This window comes from Indicator indicator, unplaced genomic scaffold (genome assembly GCF_027791375.1).
Source record: "Indicator indicator isolate 239-I01 unplaced genomic scaffold, UM_Iind_1.1 iindUn_scaffold_101, whole genome shotgun sequence".
Lineage (NCBI taxonomy): Eukaryota > Metazoa > Chordata > Aves > Piciformes > Indicatoridae > Indicator > Indicator indicator.
The window spans coordinates 76,569-96,029 of record NW_026539216.1 but is presented as its reverse complement, the minus strand read 5'-3'; the positions used below and the strand labels follow the sequence as shown (position 1 = coordinate 96,029).

At 60.5% G+C, this 19,461-nt stretch overlaps 1 protein-coding gene across 1 annotated transcript; it reads left to right on the top strand.

The window, feature by feature from the left end:
• Positions 1–11,979: 11,979 nt before the first annotated feature.
• AEBP1 (AE binding protein 1) lies at positions 11,980–19,062 on the top strand. Its single transcript, XM_054398754.1, has 21 exons — positions 11,980–12,217; positions 12,531–12,908; positions 13,093–13,161; positions 13,436–13,507; positions 13,621–13,704; positions 14,306–14,410; positions 14,598–14,687; positions 15,145–15,225; positions 15,298–15,369; positions 15,458–15,567; positions 15,660–15,802; positions 15,904–15,988; positions 16,075–16,219; positions 16,305–16,393; positions 16,548–16,671; positions 16,752–16,948; positions 17,475–17,654; positions 17,733–18,072; positions 18,158–18,297; positions 18,384–18,483; positions 18,572–19,062. The coding sequence occupies exons 1-21, from the start codon at positions 11,980–11,982 to the stop codon at positions 19,060–19,062; spliced, it is 3,333 nt and encodes a 1,110-aa protein (XP_054254729.1).
• The last annotated feature ends 399 nt before the right edge of the window (positions 19,063–19,461 follow it).

Below are 19,461 nucleotides of genomic sequence, written 5' to 3'. Positions count from 1 at the left end.
GGGCTGGAAGGTGTCCAGAGAAGGGCCATGAGGATGAGCAGAGGGCTGGAGCTGCTCTGCTCTGGAGACAGCCTGAGAGAGTTGGGGTTGTGCAGGCTGGAGAGGAATCATAGATTCACAGAATCAAGAAGGTTGGAAGAGACCTCAAAGATCATCGAGTCCAACCTGTCACCCTACACCTCATGCCTATCTAAACCATGGCACCAAGTGCCACGTCCAATCCCCTCTTGAACACCTCCAGGGATGGTGACTCCACCACCTCCCGGGGCAGCCCATTCCAATGGCCAACCACTCTCTCTGTGAAGAACTTTCTCCTCACCTCCAGCCTAAACCTCCCCTGGCGCAGCTTGAGACTGTGTCCTCTTGTTCTGGTGCTGGTTGCCTGGGAGAAGAGACCAACCCCCTCCTGGCTACAACCTCCCTTCAGGTAGTTGTAGACAGCAATGAGGTCTCCCCTGAGCCTCCTCTTCTCCAGGCTAAACACCCCCAGCTCCCTCAGCCTCTCCTCACAGGGCTTGTGCTCAAGGCCTCTCCCCAGCCTCGTTGCCCTTCTCTGGCCATGCTCCAGCAATTCAACATCTTTCCTAAACTGAGGGGCCCAGAACTGGACACAGTACTCAAGGTGTGGCCTAACCAGTGCTGTGTACAGGGGTACAATGACCTCCCTGCTCCTGCTGGCCACACTATGCCTGATGCAGGCCAGGATGCCATTGGCTCTCTTGGCCACCTGGGCACACTGCTGGCTCATGTTCAGCTGGTGTCAACCAGTACCCCCAGGTCCCTTTCCACCTGGCTGCTCTCCAGCCACTCTGACCCCAGCCTGTAGCTCTGCATGGGGTTGTTGTGGCCAAAGTGCAGCACCTGGCACTTGGATTTGTTGAATGCCATCCTGTTGGACTCTGCCCATCTGTCCAGCCTGGCAAGGTCCCTCTGCAGAGCCCTTCTACCTTCTAACAGATCAACACCTGCTCCCAGCTTGGTGTCATCTGCAAATTTACTGATGATGGACTCAATCCCCTCATCCAGATCATCAATAAAGATATTGAACAGGATGGGGCCCAGCACTGATCCCTGGGGGACACCACTAGTGACAGGCTGCCAGCTGGATGTGGCACCATTCACCACCACTCTCTGGGCTCGGCCCTCCAGCCAGTTCCTAACCCAGCACAGTGCTGCTGTCCAAGCCACAGGCTGCCAGCTTGGCCAGGAGTTTGCTGTGGGGGACAGTGTCAAAGGCCTTGCTGAAGTCCAGGTAGACTACATCCACAGCCTTTCCTACGTCCACCAGGCTGTCACCTGATCATAGAAGGAGATCAGGTTGGTGAGGCAGGACCTGCCCTTCCTAAATCCATGTTGGCTGGGCCTGATTCCTTGGCCATCCTTCAGGTGTGCAGTGATTGCCCCCAAGACAATCTGCTCCATGATTTTCCCTGGCACTGAGGTCAGGCTGACAGGCCTGTAGTTCCCAGGTTCTTCTGTCCGTCCCTTCTTGTGGATGGGTGTCACATTGGCCAGTTTCCAGTCTTCTGGGACCTCTCCAGTGAGCCAGGACTGGTGGAAAATGATGGAGAGAGGCTTGGCCAGCTCATCTGCCAGCTCTTTCAGCACCCTAGGATGAATCCCATCAGGTCCCATGGACTTGTGAATATCCAAGTGACTCAACAAGTCTCGAACTAATTCCACATGGATTTCAGGAGTACAGACACTGCTCCTTGACCCCATCAACCAGCTCAGGAGGCCAGTTATCCTGAAGTCCTCCTGCCTTACTGTTGAAAATGGAGGCAAAGAAGGTATTTAGAATCTCAGCCTTCTCCTCATCCTTAGTTACAATGTTACCCTCCACGTCCAATAAAGAGTGGAGGCTCCTCTTGCCCCTCTTTTTAGCATTAATATATTTATAAAAATGCTTTTTGTTGTCCTTCACGGAAGCGGCCAGTTTAATTTCTAACTGTGCTTTTGCCTCTCTAATTTTTCTTCTACATGATCTAGCAACATCCTTAAACATATCACTAGTTGCCTCCCCCCCTTTCCAAAGGCGATAAACCCTCTTTTTTTCCCTTAAATCCTTCAGGAGCTCCTTGCTCATCCAGGCCGGTCGTCTTCCCCGCCGGCTCGTCTTACGGCATGTGGGAACTGCCAGTTCCTGTGCCTTTAGGAGCTCCTGTTGGAAGTAGGTCCAACCATCCTGGACCCCTTTCTTCTTAAGGGCTGTTACCCAGGGAACTTTCCGAATAAGTTGCCTGAACAACCTGAAGTTTGCCCTCCGGAAGTCCAAAGTGAGGGTTCTGTTACTGCTCCTCCCTATTTCCCTGCATATTGAAAACTCCACTATCTCATGGTCACTGCACCCTAGACAGCCTCCAACCATCACATCTCCCACCAGCCCTTCTCTATTTGAGAACAGCAGATCAAGCAGAGCCTTACCCCTGGTAGGTTCACCTAAGAGCTGCATCAGGAAGTTGTCATCCATGCACTCTAGGAACCTTCTGGACTGTCTCCTCTCTGCTGAATTAAGTTCCCAGCAGATGTCTGGTAGGTTAAAGTCCCCCACAAGGACAAGGTCTGATGATCTTGAGACAGCTTCCAGCTGCTTATAGAATATCTCATCGGCCTCCTCATCCTGGTTGGGTGGTCTATAACAGACTCCAACCAGGATGTCAGTTTTGTGTGCCCTCCCTCTGATTTTAACCCACAAGCATTCAACCCTTTCTTCTGCAACCTCGAGTTCTGAGGCATCAAAGGATTCCCTAATATACAGGGCCACCCCTCCTCCTCTTCTCCCTTGCCTGTCTCCTAAAGAGCTTATAACCCCCCAGTGCAGTACTCCAATTGTGAGAATCGTCCCACCATGTTTCTGTGATGGCAACTACATCATAGTTCTCCTGGTGAACCAAGAGTTCCAGTTCCTCTTGTTTGTTGCCCATACTGCGTGCATTGGTGTACATGCACTTCAGCTGGGCTGCTGATTTCACCAGTTTGTGTGGTCCTCCCTCCTCTCCAGGGAGACTGGTTTCCACACCCACCCCCTTCAGACCTAGTTTAAAGCCCTCCCAATGAGTCCTGCCAACCCAGTGCCAGCACCCTCTTACCCTTTCTAGATAAATTCAACCCATCTTGGTCCAGCAGGTCAGGTGCAGTAAGAGTTGCCCCGTGATCAAAGAAGCCAAAATTCCGCTGCTGGCACCATCTCCTAAGCCAACTGTTGATGGTGTGAGTTTTCCTGTTCCTCTCAGTGTACACCACAGCTGCTGAGGGAACTGAGCAGAACACCACTTGAGCTCCTGCCCCGTCAATCGATTTCCCAAGGGCCTTAAATTCCTTTTTAATCTTCCTGGTGCTGCTCTTTTCAATTTCTTCACTTCCAGCCTGGATTACCAGCAATGGGTAATAGTCAGAGGGCTGGATTAGTTTAGGTAACCTTTGGGTGATGTCCCTCACCCGGGCCCCAGGTAGGCAGCACACCTCCCCATGGGATGGGTCAGGACGGCATATGGGTCCCTCTGTTCCCCTCAAGAGAGAGTCTCCAATAACTATAGCCTTTCTCTTTTTCTTTGTAGCACTGGTCCCTAAGGTTTGGGGGGGCTGCTTCGTCTTTGGCATCTCCTTGATTGGTTCCTCTACAATACTCTCATCCACATTGCCCTCAGCCTGCAGAGTCTCATAGTTATTGCTCAAGGGCAGCGGGGGAGGGGAAGAGGGTCGGGGTGCATTCCCTTTGCTTCCCCTGACAGGGACCTGTATCCACCCTCCACTGCTCCCCTCAACTGGAGGGGGTTTCAAAGCCTGTTCCCACATATCCAACTCCCTTTCACATTCTCGTATGGAGAGGGAGGCAGGGGGAGAGGGTCAGGGGTGACAGAGCCACTCCCAGCCCCAAACCATCTGGCCCAGGTCCAGGGTGGAGCAGGTACCAGGTGCTGCAGCTGGCCCAGACCAGGTCCTTCACCCCAACAGGGATGATGAGCACTCAACAAGGGTGCTGAGCACTCAGAGGTGATGCTGAGCAGGTGCTAGAGGTGTTGAGAATCCAGCAAGGACCCCCAGCACCCGTCAGGGGGACTGAGCACCCAGCAGAGGTGCTGAGGGCTCCCTAAGGTACACAGCACCATCAAGGATGATGAGCACCCAGAGGTGACCACTTGGTGGGGTGCCCAGCACCCACCAGTGCTGCCAAGCACCCAGAATGGGTGCTGAGCACCCACCAGGGAGCCTGAGCAGCTGCTGGGGATGTCACAGAACGACTCAGGTTGGAAAAGAGCCTCAGGCTCACCAAGTCCAACCCAGAAGCCTACCCTGCAAGGGTCACCCCTAAAGCAGAATCCAAGCACCACAGCCAGGCTTGGGGACTCCACCACCTCCCTGGGCAGCACATTCCAGTCCCTGACCACTCTTTTTCCTATGTCCAGTCTAAAGCTACCCAGTGGCAGCTTGAGGCCCTTCCCTCTTGTTCTGTCACTAATTACCTGTGGGGAGAGACCAGCAGCAGCCTCTCCACAGCCTCCTCTCAGAGAGCTGCAGCCAGCACTGAGGTCTCCCCTCAGCCTCCTCTGTTTCACACTACCCATCCCCAGCTCCTTCAGCTGTTCTTCATCAGATTCATTCTCCAGGCCCTTCCCAGCTTCCTTGCCCTCCTCTGCCCTGGCTCCAGCACCTCCACATCTCTCTTGTGCTCAGGTGCCCCAAGCTGGACACAGCACTCCAGGTGTGACCTCCCCAGAGCTGAGTCCCAGGGGACAATCCCCTCCCTGCTCCTGCTGGACACAGCATGGCTGATGCCAGCCAGGAGGCCTTTGGCTCCCTTGGCCACCTGGGCACTGCTGGCTCCTCTTCAGCTGCTTGTCCATCAGCACCCCCAGGTCCCTTTCTGCCAGCAGCTTTCCAGCCACACTGCCCCAAGCCTGCAGCACTGCTTGGGGTTGTTGTGCCCCAAGTGCAGGACCTGGCACTTGGCCTTGTTGAAGCTCCTCCTGGTAATGTTGGCCATGGATCCAACCTATCCAAGTGCCTCTGTGGAGCCTCCCTACCCTGTGCAGGTCACCACTGACACCTAACTTGGTGTCATCTGCAAACTTACTGCTGACACTCTCTGTGTCTTCATCAAGGTCATCAATCAAGATGTGAAACAGAAGTGGTCCCAACATGGAGCCCTGAGGAACACCACTCTGGTGCCTCCAGCTGGATTTAACTCCCCTGACCACTGCTCTCTGGGCCCTTTCACCCAGGCAGTGCTGTCTCCAGCAGAACATTGCTCAGCCAAGCCAGCAGCAGCCAGTTTGGCCACCAGAATTCTGTGGGAACAGTGTCCAAGACTTTTCCAAAGTCTAAGGACAATATCCACAGCCTTTCCCTCATCCAAAGTTGGTCATCTTGGCAGAGAAGGAGATCAGGTTGGGCAGGCAGGACCTGCCCTTCATATCCCCATGCTGACTGGGCCTGATCCCCAGGTTGTTCTATGGTGTGTAATGGCACTTGAGGTGCCCTGCTCCATGCCCTGCCCTGGGACCAAGGTCACACTGACAGCTCTGTGGTTTCCTGGATCCTCCTTTCTTCCTTTCTTGTAGGTGAGAGTTAAATTTGCCACCCTCCAGTCCACTGGCACCTCCCCAGGTAGGAGGGCTTCAGGTAAATAATGGAAAGTGGCTGAAAGTGACTCCCTCAGCACCCTTGGGTGTAGCCCATCTGGCCCTGTAGAGCTCTGTGTGGTGCAGCAGTCACTGACCACTGCCTCGCTGGTTGTGGTTACCTCATCCTGATTCCCCTCCCTGGCTCCTGGTTCATGAGGCATTGCTGGGTCCAGGGCTAAAGACAGAGGCAAAACAGGCACTGAGCACCTCAGCCTTCACATCCTTGGCCACTGTTTCCCTCTGCATCCAACAAAGAATGGAGATTTCCTCCTAGGCCTCCTTTTGCTGTTAATGAACTTACAAAAACGTTTTTTATTTTCCTTAATGGCTGTAGCTAGGTTGAGCTCTAGCTGTGCTTTGGCTCTCCTCATCTTCCCCCTGCACAGCTTCACTACATCTTTACAGTCCTCATGAGAGTCCTGTCCCCTCTGCCAAAGGCCACAGACTCTCCTTTTGTCCTTGAGGTCCAGCCAAAAGTCCCTCCTCAGCCAGGCCAGACTTGTTTGGCAGCACACAGGGACAGCTGCTCCTGAGCCTTTGAGGTGTGTGCAGCCTTCCTGGGCTCCTGTATCCTTCAGGGTGGTCTCCCAAGGGACTTTGTCAATCAGTCTCCTGAGCAGGCCAAGGTGGCAGTTTTACCAACCCCTTTCCTTGATTCCCCAGGGACAGAGACCTCAACCCTCTCATGACCGCTGAGCCCTGGACAGCCTCCAAACTTTACTTCCCCTACAAGTTCTTCCCTGTTCACAAGGAGCAGGTCCAGGAGGGCACGTGCCCTGGTTGGGTTCCTCACCAGTTGTGTCAGTAAGTTATCCTCCACACACCCCAGGAACCTCCAGGACTGTTCTCTCCCTGCTGTGTTGTATTCCCAGCAGTTACCAGTGAAGCTGAAGTCCCTCAGGAGATCAAGGGGCAGGGATTGTGAGACCTCTCTCAACTGCTTATAAGAACTTTCATCTCCCTCTTCACCCTGGTTGGGTGCTCTGGAACAGATTCTCACCACCATATCACTCTTGCTGCCCTGGCTCCTGATTCTCACCCATAAGGACTCAGCCCTTTCATCACCTGCATTAATCTGAAGGGTTTCCTCTGTCTCTCTAACACAGAGGCCACTCCACCACCTCTTCTTCCTTGCCTATCCCTTCTGAAAAGTTGGTGCCCATGGGTGGAAGCACTCCAGCTGTGGGAGTCCAGCCCCAGGTGTCCTTGATGGCTGCTGGCTCCTGGTTTCCCTGTAGCACAGTGGCCTCCAGCTCCTCCTGTTTATTGCCCCTGCTGCGTTCATTGGTGTATGAACATCACCTGTGAGGACAGCCTGAGAGGGTTGGGGTTGTGCAGGCTGGAGAGGAGAAGGCTCCCAGGGGACCTTCTGGTGGCCTTGCAGGATCTGAAGGGGGCTACAGGAAAGCTGGGGAGGGACTTTGGAGGGTGTCAGGGAGTGAGAGGAGTGGGGGGGATGGAGCAAAAGTGGAAGTGGGGAGATTGAGATTGGATGTTAGGAAGAAGTTGTTCCCCAGGAGGGTGGTGAGAGACTGGCACAGGTTGCCCAGGGAGGTGGTGGTGGAAGCCTCAGCCCTGGAGGTTTTTGCAGCCAGGCTGGAGGTGGCTGTGAGCAACCTGCTGTGGTGTGAGGTGTCCCTGCCCATGGCAGGGGGTTGGGACTGGCTGAGCCTTGAGCTCCCTTCCAACCCTGACAATTCTCTGATTCTATGATCTCAGGGAGGGAGCTGAGCACACAGCTCTCAACCCTGAGCAGGGGCAGACCTTTTGGTTATCTAAAATGCCAACACCCTGCTCCACAAGTGCTGAGCTGCTACACCCAGGGTTCTCTGTGCCAAGGCCAGCTTACATCCCTGGCCCCCTTTAAAACCAGTTTAAAGCCTTCTCAGTGAGCACAGCCAGCTCCTGTGCAAGGATTCTTGTCCCCTGATTGGACAGATGGACTCCATCTGTCGTGGCAGACCTGGTGCCAAGAAAACTTCCCCGTTGGTCAAACCCCAAAGCTCTGTTGGTGGCACCAACCCCTAAGCCCTGTGCTAATCACATGGATTGCTGCTCCTCTTCCCTATCTCTTCCTGTCACCAGAGGGGTTGAGGAGAACACCACTTGTGCTACCAAGCCCTCAAGTCAACTCCCCAGAGCCCTGCAGTCTGTCCTCATTGCTTTTGTATCCTCCTCACTCCCAGTCTGCAGAACCAGCAGTGAACAATATTCTGAAGGCTGCACTGGACTGGGGAGTCTCTTAGAAATGTCCTAACCTGTGCCCCAGGCAGGCAGCAGCCCTGCCTGTGGGATGCACACCAGGCCCTCAGCTCCCCTGAGAGGGAATCCTCTGCTGCTCCCTCCTGGCTTTTCTCGTTGTCTGCACTGCTCCCAAGCCGTGGGACAGGCTGACAGCTCCTGGGGGGCTGCTGCAGTCACCTCCATCCTCATCCATCCAGCCCTCTGCTTCAGCAGCCCCAAACCTGCTCTCTGTGGGCAGCTGCCCAGCACCCAGAGGGGGTCCCATATGCTCAGGGGGTGGTGAGGGTGCTGAGAGCTCAGGGTGATGCTGGGCACTCATCCAGGATGCTGAGTACTCCGTGGGGATGCCAAGCACCAGGAGCCCCCTGAGCACCCCCCAGGGCTGCTACCACCACTGAGACCCCTGGTCCCACCACAGCAGAACCCACTGGTCCCACCACCACAGAACCCACCCAGTCCCACCCCCCCCTCCATTCTCCACCCCAGCCCCAGCTGGAGGTGACCTTGCCCCTCTGGTCCATTGTGCAGCACCAGGCAGGCATCCCCGGAGGAGAAACCTCCCCAGGGAGCCTTGGGGACCTCCACAGGCTGCAGCTTCTCCACTCCCCTGATGTGCAGTCCTGGGAGGGTGGCACTGGGGCCAAAAGGGGAAGCACTGGGGGGAGGTGGGAAGGGGGTACGGTGGTACCTTCTGGTGAGCTGGTGGAGAAGGGGCTGGAGGGACCTGTGTGGGAAGGGACACTGTGAGATGGACAGGGATGGAGAACTGGGAGGTCAAGGCCACCCCGGAAGGGAGATGGACACCCGAGTGGGTGGATCTCAGCCAGATTGCTGATGACACCAAGCTGTGTGGTGCTGCTGACAGGCTGGAGGGAAGGGATCCATCCAGAGGGACCTGGAGAGGCTGGAGGGAAGGGATCCATCCAGAGGGACCTGGACAGGCTGGAGGGAAGGGATCCATCCAGAGGGACCTGCACAGGCTGCAGAGCTGGGCCCAAGCCAACCTCAGGAGGTTCAACAAGACCAAGGGCAAGGTCCTGCAGCTGGGGCAGGGCAATCCCAGGCACTGCTATAGGCTGGGCAGGGACTGGCTGGAGAGCAGCCCTGAAGGAAAGGCCTTGGGGGTGCTGGGGGAGGAGAAGCTCAGCAGGAGCCAGCAGTGAGCACTTGCAGCCCAGAGAGCCAAGGAGAGCCTGGGCTGCAGCAGGAGAAGTGTGGCCAGCAGGGCCAGGGAGGGGATTCTGTCCCTCTGCTCCACTCTGCTGAGACCCCACCTGGAGCTCTGTGAACAGTTCTGGAGCCTCTGTTCCAGGAAGGATCTGGAGGTGCTGGAAGGTGTCCAGAGAAGGGCCATGAGGATGAGCAGAGGGCTGGAGCTGCTCTGCTGTGAGCACAGCCTGAGAGGGTTGGGGTTGTGCAGGCTGGAGAGGAGAAGGCTCCCAGGAGACCTTCTTGTGGCCTTCCAGGATCTGAAGGGGGCTACAGGAAAGCTGGGGAGGGACTTTTGAGGGTGTCAGGGAGTGAGAGGAGTGAGGGGGATGGAGCAAAAGAAGTGGGGAGATTGAGATTGGATGTTAGGAAGAAGTTGTTCCCCATGAGGGTGGTGAGACACTGGCACAGGTTGCCCAGGGAGGTGGTGGAAGCCTCATCCCTGGAGGTGTTTAAGGCCAGGCTGGAGGTGGCTGTGAGCAACCTGCTGTGGTGTGAGGTGTCCCTGCCCATGGCAGGGGGTTGGGACTGGCTGAGCCTTGAGCTCCCTTCCAGCCCTGACAATTCTCTGACTCTGTAATTCTATGATCCACACCACAGATGCCCCAGCAGGCATGCAGAAGGATAGGAGGACACCTGGAAGGACAGACAGGCACCCCGAGGACACCAGATCGACACCTGGAAGGACAAACTGGGTGGGCAGCCCCTAGGACAGACAGACAGACACCAGGATGGGCCCCAGGGAGAGCACATGAACCTCAAACACCAGCAGTGGGGGCACAGAGCCCTGGGACTCCCATCCTGTTGGGACCCCCAACCCTGTTGGGCTACCCCTGCACAGCTGGGTCCCCCAACCCTACTGCCCTCCCCCCGTGGCCTACTGCTGGGAACCCCTTCCATCCTGCTGGGACCCCTCCCACCCTACTGCCCCCCATACTGTCCTGTCCTGTCCCCCCTGCCACTGCTGAAACCTCCCACCCCTGCCTGGGACCCCAATTTGCCAGGACCCCCCACCCTTCTGGGACACCCCCCCACTGCTGGGGCTATCCCATCCTCCTGACCCTTTTCCCTCCTGAACCCCCAACCCACTCTGCTGGGACCCCCCACTCCACTGGACCCCCTCCACCTTGCTGGGACTCCCACCCTCATGGGCTCCCCCCTTTCTCCTGGACTTCCCCCCAGCCCCCTACCCTACTGTGTCCCTCACTTCATTAGGGGTCTCCCTCCCCTCTGGGACCCCCCTACAGTCCTCAGACCCCCTCCACCCTACTGAGTCCAGCACCTTGCTGGGACACACCCCACTCTGTACTGGGACTGCTGGGACCATCTCAACCTCCCAGGACCCCCGACCCACTGGGACCCAGCATTGCCCAGGGGCCTGGAGGCAACCCCTAGAGTGGGGGTCCCACTCCTCTGCCCTGCCAGGTGCTGGGACTGGTACTGCTGGGGGGCAGAAATGTGGGGAAGCTGCACTGGGGGCGAGGGGGTATACTGGGGTCTGTACTGGTGGGGCTGCACTGGGAGCGGGGGGGTCTATGCTGGGCGCCGGGGGGGGGAGAACTGTGCTGGGGAAGCCGTCCCGGACCGGGAAGTGGAGCTGGAACCGGGAAGGAGTGGTGGCACTCCTAGGGGGCTGCACGGATCGGGGGGAAGGGGCTGCAGTGAGCAAAGGCTCACTGGGAGGCACTGGGAGCTTTTCTGGGGACACAAGGAGGGTGCCCCACGCTCCCCCCGACTTCTTCCCCCCAGCCGCAGCATTGTTGGGAGGTGACTCACTGCCGCGGGGGGGCCACGCGTGTGACGAGCGCGGGCAGCCCCAGCCCCCCCTGCCACGTGTCCAGCCGAGCCCGGGGAGCCTGCCGGGCCGGGGGCTGCTGGGGACACCCTCCAGAACCTCCCCACGCAGAGCTTCGGAGCACTGGGAACTGGGGGGGGCCCGCGCCGGGTCCTGACACCCCTCAGCAGCAGCGATATTGGGGTGGAGGAGGAGGTCACACGTGTGCACTGCATGTGCTGCAGCCCCTGTGTGCAGTGCATGCCTCATGTGCAGTGCCCCGTGCGCACTGTCCCCTGTGCCGTGCATGTGGCTTGGTGCTTCCCGTGCCATGTGAGGTGGCAGTGCCAAGCCAATATGTGCAGTGTGTGTCTGTACCAGCCTGTGGTGAGCGTGCACAGGTTCTGTGTGCCCCCCCCAAGCCACGGGCTGGTGCAGTGCCAGTGCTGGACACTATGCAGTACTGATCCTTGCACAGTGTCATTGTGGTGCTGGTCATTGTACAGTGCTGGTGCCCATGCTGTGCCAGCACTAATGCAGTGCGAGTCCTCTGCAACCCAGATCCCACACAGTGCCACTGCAGCACTGGTCCCCAACTAGTCTGGGGCCCTGTGCAGTGCCAGTGCACATACAGTGTGGGTCCCAAGCAGTGTCAGTGCAGCGACAGCTCCGTGCAGTGCTGATCCTGTGCAGTGTCAGTCCCGGTGCAGTGGTGCCATGGTTCCGGATTCTGTGCCGTGTCAGAGGCAGTGCCCATGCAGTGCTGAACCTGTCTCTGTGCCAGTGAGCAGTGCCAGTCCCAGTCCCATGCAGTGCCAATTCTGTACAGCAGCAGTCTGGGTGCAGTGGCAGCCTCTGTGCAGTCCTGTCCAGTCCCAGTCCATTGCAGTGCCAGTGCCAGTCTGGGTGCAGTGCCAGTCCCCATGCCAGTCCCCATGCAGTCACGTGCAGTGCCAGTCCGGGTGCAGCGCCAGTGCCAGTCCCGTGCAGCGCCGGTCCCGGTGCCGGTCCCGCTCCGCGCCGCCGCCGCTCGGTGCCGCCCCCGCCCCCTGCATCCGCCCCCCTCGCTCCCGCCTGGGCTCTCCGGGACTCCGCGGGGCCGTTCGGGGCCGCAGCGCGGACGCGGCGATGGCGCTGCCGGGGCCGCCCCGTTCCTGCCTCCTGCTGACGGCCGCACTGCTGCCGCTGCTGCCCCCCGGGACTGCTCCGGGCCCCGCCGAGACGCCCGCGATCAGCGACGCCGAGATCGAGGAGTTCCTGAGGGGCTTCCTCGGGCCCGGGGGGAGAGGCGACGGGGATGGGGACGGCACCGACCTGGGCTTCGGCACCGACCTGAGTGCTGCCCCCGACCTGGGCACCGGCACCGGTCAGCGAACGGCATCGGCACCGCGAGTTGGGGCTGCCCCGGCAGCGGGCACCGGAGGGATCCCAAGGGGCTGGGGGGCGGCGGGGTTGGGGGGGACAGAGGGACGCGGGGCAAGGTTTGGGGGCAGAGGGCATGGGGCAAGGCTGGGGGGGCAGTGGGAGTGGGCACAGGGTGGGGGGTGGGGGGGTGGGCAGTGGGGTTTGGGGCACAGCTTGAGGAGCACTGGGAGTTGGGACAGGGGTTGGGGGGCAGTGGGGTTGGGGGACTCCCCAGGCTGCCCTTGGCCACCCTGCTAGCCACCCCCTCCCCCCAGGCTCCTCGGGACCGGTGACAGAGCCTGGGAAACCCAAGAAGGGGAAGAAGGAAAAGCTTCCAAAACCTACCAAGAAACCCAAAGAGAGACCCCGCGGCTCCAAGAAGGACAAGGACAGAGACAGGGACAAGGGCAAGGACAAGCCTCCCAAGAAACCCAAGGAGAAGCCCCAAAAAAGCTCCGAGAAGCCCCCAAAAGGCTCCAAAAAGGCCAAGGAGAAGCCACCCAAGGCCTCCAAGAAACCTTCTGGTAAGAAGCCACCACAGCCACCCCCCAGCCCTGCTCCGGAGCCCCCCCGGGGCGAGGACACCACAGGGACATCCTGGTCCCCAGAGCAGCCTCTGCCCTATGAGAAGGAGGAGGACAGAGGTGCCCAAGGTGAGTCTGGAGTGCACAGTGCTGGGGGTGGGGGTTGTCACACCACCAGTGTCACCCCGTGTCCCCCTCGGTCCCTCGTGGCCCCCATGGGGGTCCCCTCTGTCTCCTCCAGCCTTCCTTCCCCGTGAGGGCTGCTCCACAGTGATGCCACTGCCACCCCCTCACTTGTTGTCCCTGTGCCCAGAGGAGCTGGAAAAGTCACCAAGTGAACCCTGGCAGCTGGGTGAGGACTGGCACCCTGAGCCTGAGCCTGGTGAGTGTCCTTCACCCAGGGCCACCTCTCTGCCCCCAAGTGCCACTTCCTTGCACCCTGATGTCACCTCACTGCTCCTTGCTGCCATCTCCCCACACCCCAGGGCCACCTCAGTGCCAGTGTCACCTCTTGGCATCTTTGAGGCCAACTCCCTATTCCCAAGGGACACTGCCCTGCATCCCAGGGCCACCTCCCTGTACCCAAATGCCACCTCCCTGCTCCCCACACGTGGCATGTCCCCTGTACCCCTTCCCCACGTGTTCGCTCCCTGCAGAGGTCCCCAAGGAGCCGGAGCCCCCCACACTGGACTACAATGAGCAGCTGGAACGGGAGGACTACGAGGACTGTACGGTGCCAGGGCAGGGGTGGGGGCACTGCCAGGGTCCCTTGGCCTGCAGGCAGGCGGTGTCCTCTCCACCTCGCACCCCCAAAGCCGCTGTCACCCTTTTGTGTCCCCAGTCGACTACGTCCGGCGGCAGCAGAAGCCCCGAAAGCCGCCGAGCAGGAGACCGGAGAGAGTCTGGCCCCAGCCCGAGGAGCCACGTCAGTGGGGGAGGGGACAGAGCAAGGGTTGGCACCACTCGCAGGGTTGGGGAGGGACAGTCCCCAGCCTTGGGGACTCAGGGGAGCAGCATCTGGGGGCTTCCCAGACCCTGGGTGGTCAGGGGGCAGCAGAGAGGCATGGGGAGTGGAGATCCCAGAGGGCTGGGGCACCCTACAGGGACCTGGGGATCCTATGGGGCTATAGAAGGGTCCTGTGGGGACATGGGGACCCCACAGGGGCACAGGGGACCCTGCCAGGACATGAAGATCCTACAGGGATACAGGGGACCCTGCAGGGATGTGAGGACCCTGCAGGGATGTGGGGATCCTATTGGGGTACAGGGGGCCTCTCAGGGATGTGGAGCACCCTGCAAGGATGTAGGGATCCTACAGGGGTACAGGGGACCCCACAGGGACACAGGGGACATGGGCACCCCATAGGGGCACAGTAGAAGTGTGGATCTCCATAGGGACATGAGGATCCCATTAAGGGCAGTCTGACTCTGTATGGACACAGTGGGACCCCACAGCAACACGGGGGGACCCCACAGGGACATGAGGACCCCCTCATCCCCACCATGGCCTCTTTCATGTTCCCCAGCAAAGCAGGAGGAGCCCCCAGCCCCACCCCAGCCCCCTCCTCTGCCCTTCCCAGTGACAGAAGGGGACTACGAGGAGGGCTTTGAGCCACCTGACTACGATGACCGTGAGTGACAAACTGGGGGGCACAGGGCACCCCAGGACCCCTGCCCCTGGGGGGCTCTGCCTGGCCCCATGGGCAGTGATGCCCTCTGCTGGGTTCTGCTGGTGGCCTGTACCCCTGTCCCCCCTCTTTGCCCTCTGTCCTCCACTACCCGAAGGGGTGCCCCAGGCTCTCCCTTTGCCCCCCGCAGTGGGGTACCCCCTGCCCCCCCCCCCAAAGCCCAGGAAACATCCAGACAAAGGGGACAAGATGGAGATGGTCGAGGAGAAACTGAAACCTGGTGAGAGGAGGGTGGCACATCCCTGGGGGGGGTGGGGGGGGTGGGGTGGCACATCCTTGGGGGGGGGTGGCACATCCATGGGGGGGGTGGCACATCCATTGGGGGGGTGGCACATCCATGGGGAGGTGGCACACCCTCAGGCTGAGTGGCAAATCTATGTAGTGGGTAGTATGTCCCCAAGGTGGGTGGCACATCCCAGGGGTTGGTTGGTGGCACATCCTCAGCATGGGTGGCACATCCATGGGATGCGTGGCATGTCTCCAGGTAGCACATCTATGGGGCAGGTGGCACAGCCATGTGGTGAGTAGCATGTCCCCAAGGGTGGATGGCAAATTCTCAGGCTGAGTGGCACATACCTGTGGTGGGCAGCATGTTCCTGGGGGGTGACGCATCCACAGGGCAGGTGGCATGTCCCTGGGGTGGGTGACATGACCCCAACAGCCACTCTTCTCTCCAGGGAAGCCCAAGAAGGATGGCAGCAGCAAGGAGGAGGAGGATGAGGACCCCTGGGGAGAGGAGAAGGGTCGGGACCGCAAAGGTGAGTGCCAGCTCTCTGTCCCTGTCCCCTCAGCCCTGTCCCCAGCGCCCCCTCACTGTGTCCCTTTCCCAGGAAAACACAAAAAAGGGGGGGGGAAGAAGCCAGGGACAGATGAAGACGAATGGACCCCCCCGGAGAAGATAAGTGAGTGCCCCCATTCAAGGGGGGCAGCGGGCACCCCACTGCAGGCTGCGGGGGTGCCCACCACCTGCCCCACCCCCCCTGCCCCCAGGCTGTCCCCCCCTCGGCCTGGAGTCGCACCGCGTCGAGGACGACCAGCTGCTGGCCTCCTCCATGCTGCGCCACGGGCTGGGTGCCCAGCGCGGCCGCCTCAACATGCAAGTGAGGCTCACCCACCCCCGTGCCCACCACCCATGCCAGCGGCCGCCTCTCCGCCCCAGCCCACAACCCTCCCCCGGCTGTCCCCGCCGCAGGCTGGCACCAACGAGGAGGATTTCTTCGACGGAGCGTGGTGCGCGGAGGACGACAGCAGCCGAGCGCAGTGGCTGGAGGTGGACAGCAGGCGCAGCACCAAGTTCAGCGGCGTCGTCACCCAGGGCCGCGACTCCCAGATCCAGTAACGGCCGGGGGCGGCCGGGAGGGGCCAAGGATGGGGACAGATGCGGGGAGAAGCTCGGGGACCCGCCCCGCCCCAACCTGTCCCCTTCGCTCCCGCAGTGAGGACTTTGTCACAAGCTTCTACGTTGGCTTCAGCAACGACAGCCAGACCTGGGTGATGTACAGCAACGGCTACGAGGAGATGGTAGGGTAGCCGCGGGCGGCTGGCGGGGGGGCAGTAAGGATTCTGCCTCCCAGGCCTCGGTGACATCTCCTCCCCGCCCTCGGCAGAAGTTCTACGGCAACGTGGACAAGGACACGCCGGTGCTGACCGAGTTCCCCGAGCCGGTGGTGGCTCGGTATATCCGCATCTACCCACAGAGCTGGAACGGCAGCCTCTGCCTGCGCCTCGAGGTGCTGGGCTGCCCCCTCTCCGGTAAGGGCACCCCGGGACAGCGCCCAGAGCAGGCCGTGGTGGTGGTGGCACCTCCCCAGCGCCCACTCCTTGTGCCCTTCTGCAGCCGTCAGCAGCTACTACACCCAGCAGAACGAAGTGACCTCCAGTGACAACCTGGATTTCCGCCACCACAGCTACAAGGACATGAGGCAGGTGAGCAGCACCCCGGGGCAGGGGCCTCTGTGTTGAGGGAGCACTTCCACGGGGTGGGCACTTCACAGGGTGGGCACTTCACAGGATGGGCACTCCCATGGGGTGGGCATCTCGGTGGGGGTGGCTCGGACCCCTCAAGCGCTGCTCCCCCCAGCTGATGAAGGTGGTGAACGAGGAGTGCCCCAGCATCAGCCGCATCTACAGCCTGGGCAGGAGCTCACGGGGGCTGAAGATCTATGCCATGGAGATCTCTGACAACCCTGGCGAGCACGAGACAGGTGAGGAGGGGAGGTGGTGAGGACCCCACTGCGGGCAGCGCTGTGGGCAGCAGGGTGACCCCCGCCCACCCCCTCTGCAGGGGAGCCGGAGTTCCGCTACACGGCAGGGCTGCACGGCAACGAGGCGCTGGGCAGGGAGCTGCTGCTGCTGCTGATGCAGTTCCTGTGCAAGGAGTACAGGGATGGCAACCCCCGCGTCAGGAGCCTGGTGGCAGAGACCAGAATCCACCTGGTGCCAGCCCTCAACCCCGATGGCTACGAGCTGGCACGAGAGGCGGTGAGCATGGCAGAGACGGGAGGGCACAGCAGGAGGGTGGGACAGGGCCGTGGGAGAGTGTGGTGGAGGTGACCCAGGGGCATCTACAGCTGGCTTGTGGCCCGCAGGGCTTGGTGGGCAATGTGGAAAGCAGGAGAAATTTCCTTGGTGTGAGGGTGCTGGAGGGCTGGAGCAGGCTGCCCAGAGAGGTTGTGGAGTGTCCTTGTGTGGAGAGCCTCCAACCCCCCGCGGCCATTAGACCAACCTGGGCTGGTGGAGGTGCCCCTGCCCATGGCAGGGGGTTGGAGCTGGTCACTTCTAACTCAAACCATTCTAGGATCCTATGGCAGGGTGTGGGACAGAGTGGCAGAAGAGGACAGAGGGTGGTGGGACAGGGTGGCAGGGCACTGGGAGAGCAGAGCACTGGGATGGGACAGTGAGGAGGTGGATGGGGCAGGACGGTGGGGGTAGGGAGGGGTGGATGGGATGAGATGCAGGGCACTGAGCTGCCCCCCACAGGCTCAATGCTGCCCTGGGCTGTCCACAGGGCTCTGAGCTGGGCAACTGGGCACTGGGCCACTGGACGGAGGAGGGCTATGACCTCTTTGAGAACTTCCCCGACCTGGCCTCAGCACTGTGGGCAGCAGAGGAGCGGAAGCTGGTGCCACACAAGTTCCCCAACCACCACCTCCCCATCCCGGAGCACTACCTGGCTGAGGATGCCACAGTGAGCAACAGCCCCAGGGCATGGCAGCAGAGTGGTGCCAGGGAGAGGGTGGCTCATGGCACCTTGTCCCCCTTGCAGGTGGCAGTGGAGACCCGAGCTGTCATGGCATGGATGGACAAGAATCCTTTTGTGCTGGGAGCCAACCTGCAGGGCGGGGAGAAGTTGGTGTCCTACCCCTTTGACACTGCCCACCCTGTCAAGGAGGTGCCAGCAGATGCCCCTGGCTCCCTGGATGACTACGAGGACAACCCCGAGCTGCAGGAGACCCCTGACCATGCCATCTTCCGCTGGCTTGCCATCTCCTATGCCTCTGCCCACCTCACCATGACGGAGACCTTCCGGGGGGGCTGCCACACGCAGGACATGACCAATGCCATGGGCATCGTGCAGGGAGCCAAGTGGCACCCCCGGGCTGGCAGTAAGTTGAGTGGGCCATGGGTTGCCCACCCCTTGCTGCCATGAGTAGAGGTGCCAGGGTGGGAGCTGGGTGCTTTTGTTTCCAGGCATGAACGACTTCAGCTACCTGCACACCAACTGCCTGGAGCTCTCCATCTACCTGGGCTGTGACAAGTTCCCCCACGAGAGTGAGCTGCAGCAGGAGTGGGAGAACAACAAGGAGGCCCTGCTCACCTTCATGGAGCAGGTCGGTGCTGAGCCACGCTGGGCATGGGCACCAGTGCCCGCTCTGCCTGCCCTACACAGCCCCTCTCACCCTTTTCCCATGCCCAGGTCCATCGGGGCATCAAGGGCCTGGTGACAGACCAGCAAGGAGAACCCATTGCCAACGCCACCATTGTGGTGGGGGGCATCAACCACAACGTCCTGACAGGTAGGAGGGTGCAGGTCACTGGCACAATGCTGGGTGGGGTGGTGGGTGGCATGGTGCCATCTCCTCCTCGCTTCCTGCCCCCCCTCAGGCAGCGCTGGGGACTATTGGCGCATCCTGAACCCGGGCGAGTACCGCGTGTGGGCACGGGCGGAGGGCTTCAACCCCAGCGTCAAGACCTGCACTGTGCTCTACGACATCGGCGCCACGCAGTGCAACTTCGTCCTGTCCCGCTCCAACTGGAAGCGCATCCTGGAGATCATGGCCCTGAACCGGCAGCGGCCCCTGCGCACCCGGCAGCGGCTGCGCCAGCGCCTGCGGCTGCAGCGCCTGCGGCGCCTCAACGCCACCACCGCTGCCCCCACTGCCTCCCCCACACCCTCCACGGCTCTGCCCTTCAGCAGCACCACTGCCTATGTGCCCTGGAGCCAGGAGCCACCCACGGCTGGCACCTGGGAGATGGAGGTGGAGACGGAGGTGGTGACAGAGCTGGTGACCGAGACGGAGGCCTGGGAGGTGGGCACAGGGCTGGCACAGCCTCTCACCACAGCAGAGAGCTACACGGTCAACTTTGGGGACTAGGAGAATATCAGCACCACCAGCCCCTTTGGTCTCACTTGCCAACAGGCCCTGGCCTCTGCTTCTAAACACCTCCTGGAGCCCTGGGCAGCTTGCTCTAGGTGGGCTCTGGGTGGGCCCCAGCCCCTCCTGCTGGTCCCGAGGGCTGGCTGGCTGCAGTGTCACCCTTCCAGGGGCAGGAAAGGAGAAGCTGCCCTGACCCTTTGCCTGGCAAGGGAGCGGGGCAAAGCAGGACCCAGCCTTCAACCCACAGGTAAGGAGCAGTAGGGGTGGTGCCACTCTCCAGGGCAGGCCCCACACAGAGGCTAGCACAGTCCATCTGTGCCCTCCACACAGGTTTTTGTTACACAAATAAATTGTTATATTGGTACCAGCAGCTCCATGCCAGTCCTCCTGGGGGGC

What these genes read in the sequence shown, in the direction of transcription:
- AEBP1 (XM_054398754.1), top strand. Translation starts at nt 11,980, where the DNA reads ATGGCGCTGCCGGGGCCGCCCCGTTCCTGCCTCCTGCTGACGGCCGCA. An exon ending in GACCCCCCCGGAGAAGATAA is followed by an intron (nt 15,370 to 15,457) that starts GTGAGTGCCCCC and finishes CCCTGCCCCCAG; the next exon opens with GCTGTCCCCCCCTCGGCCTG. An exon ending in CCCTGGCGAGCACGAGACAG is followed by an intron (nt 16,672 to 16,751) that starts GTGAGGAGGGGA and finishes CCCCCTCTGCAG; the next exon opens with GGGAGCCGGAGTTCCGCTAC.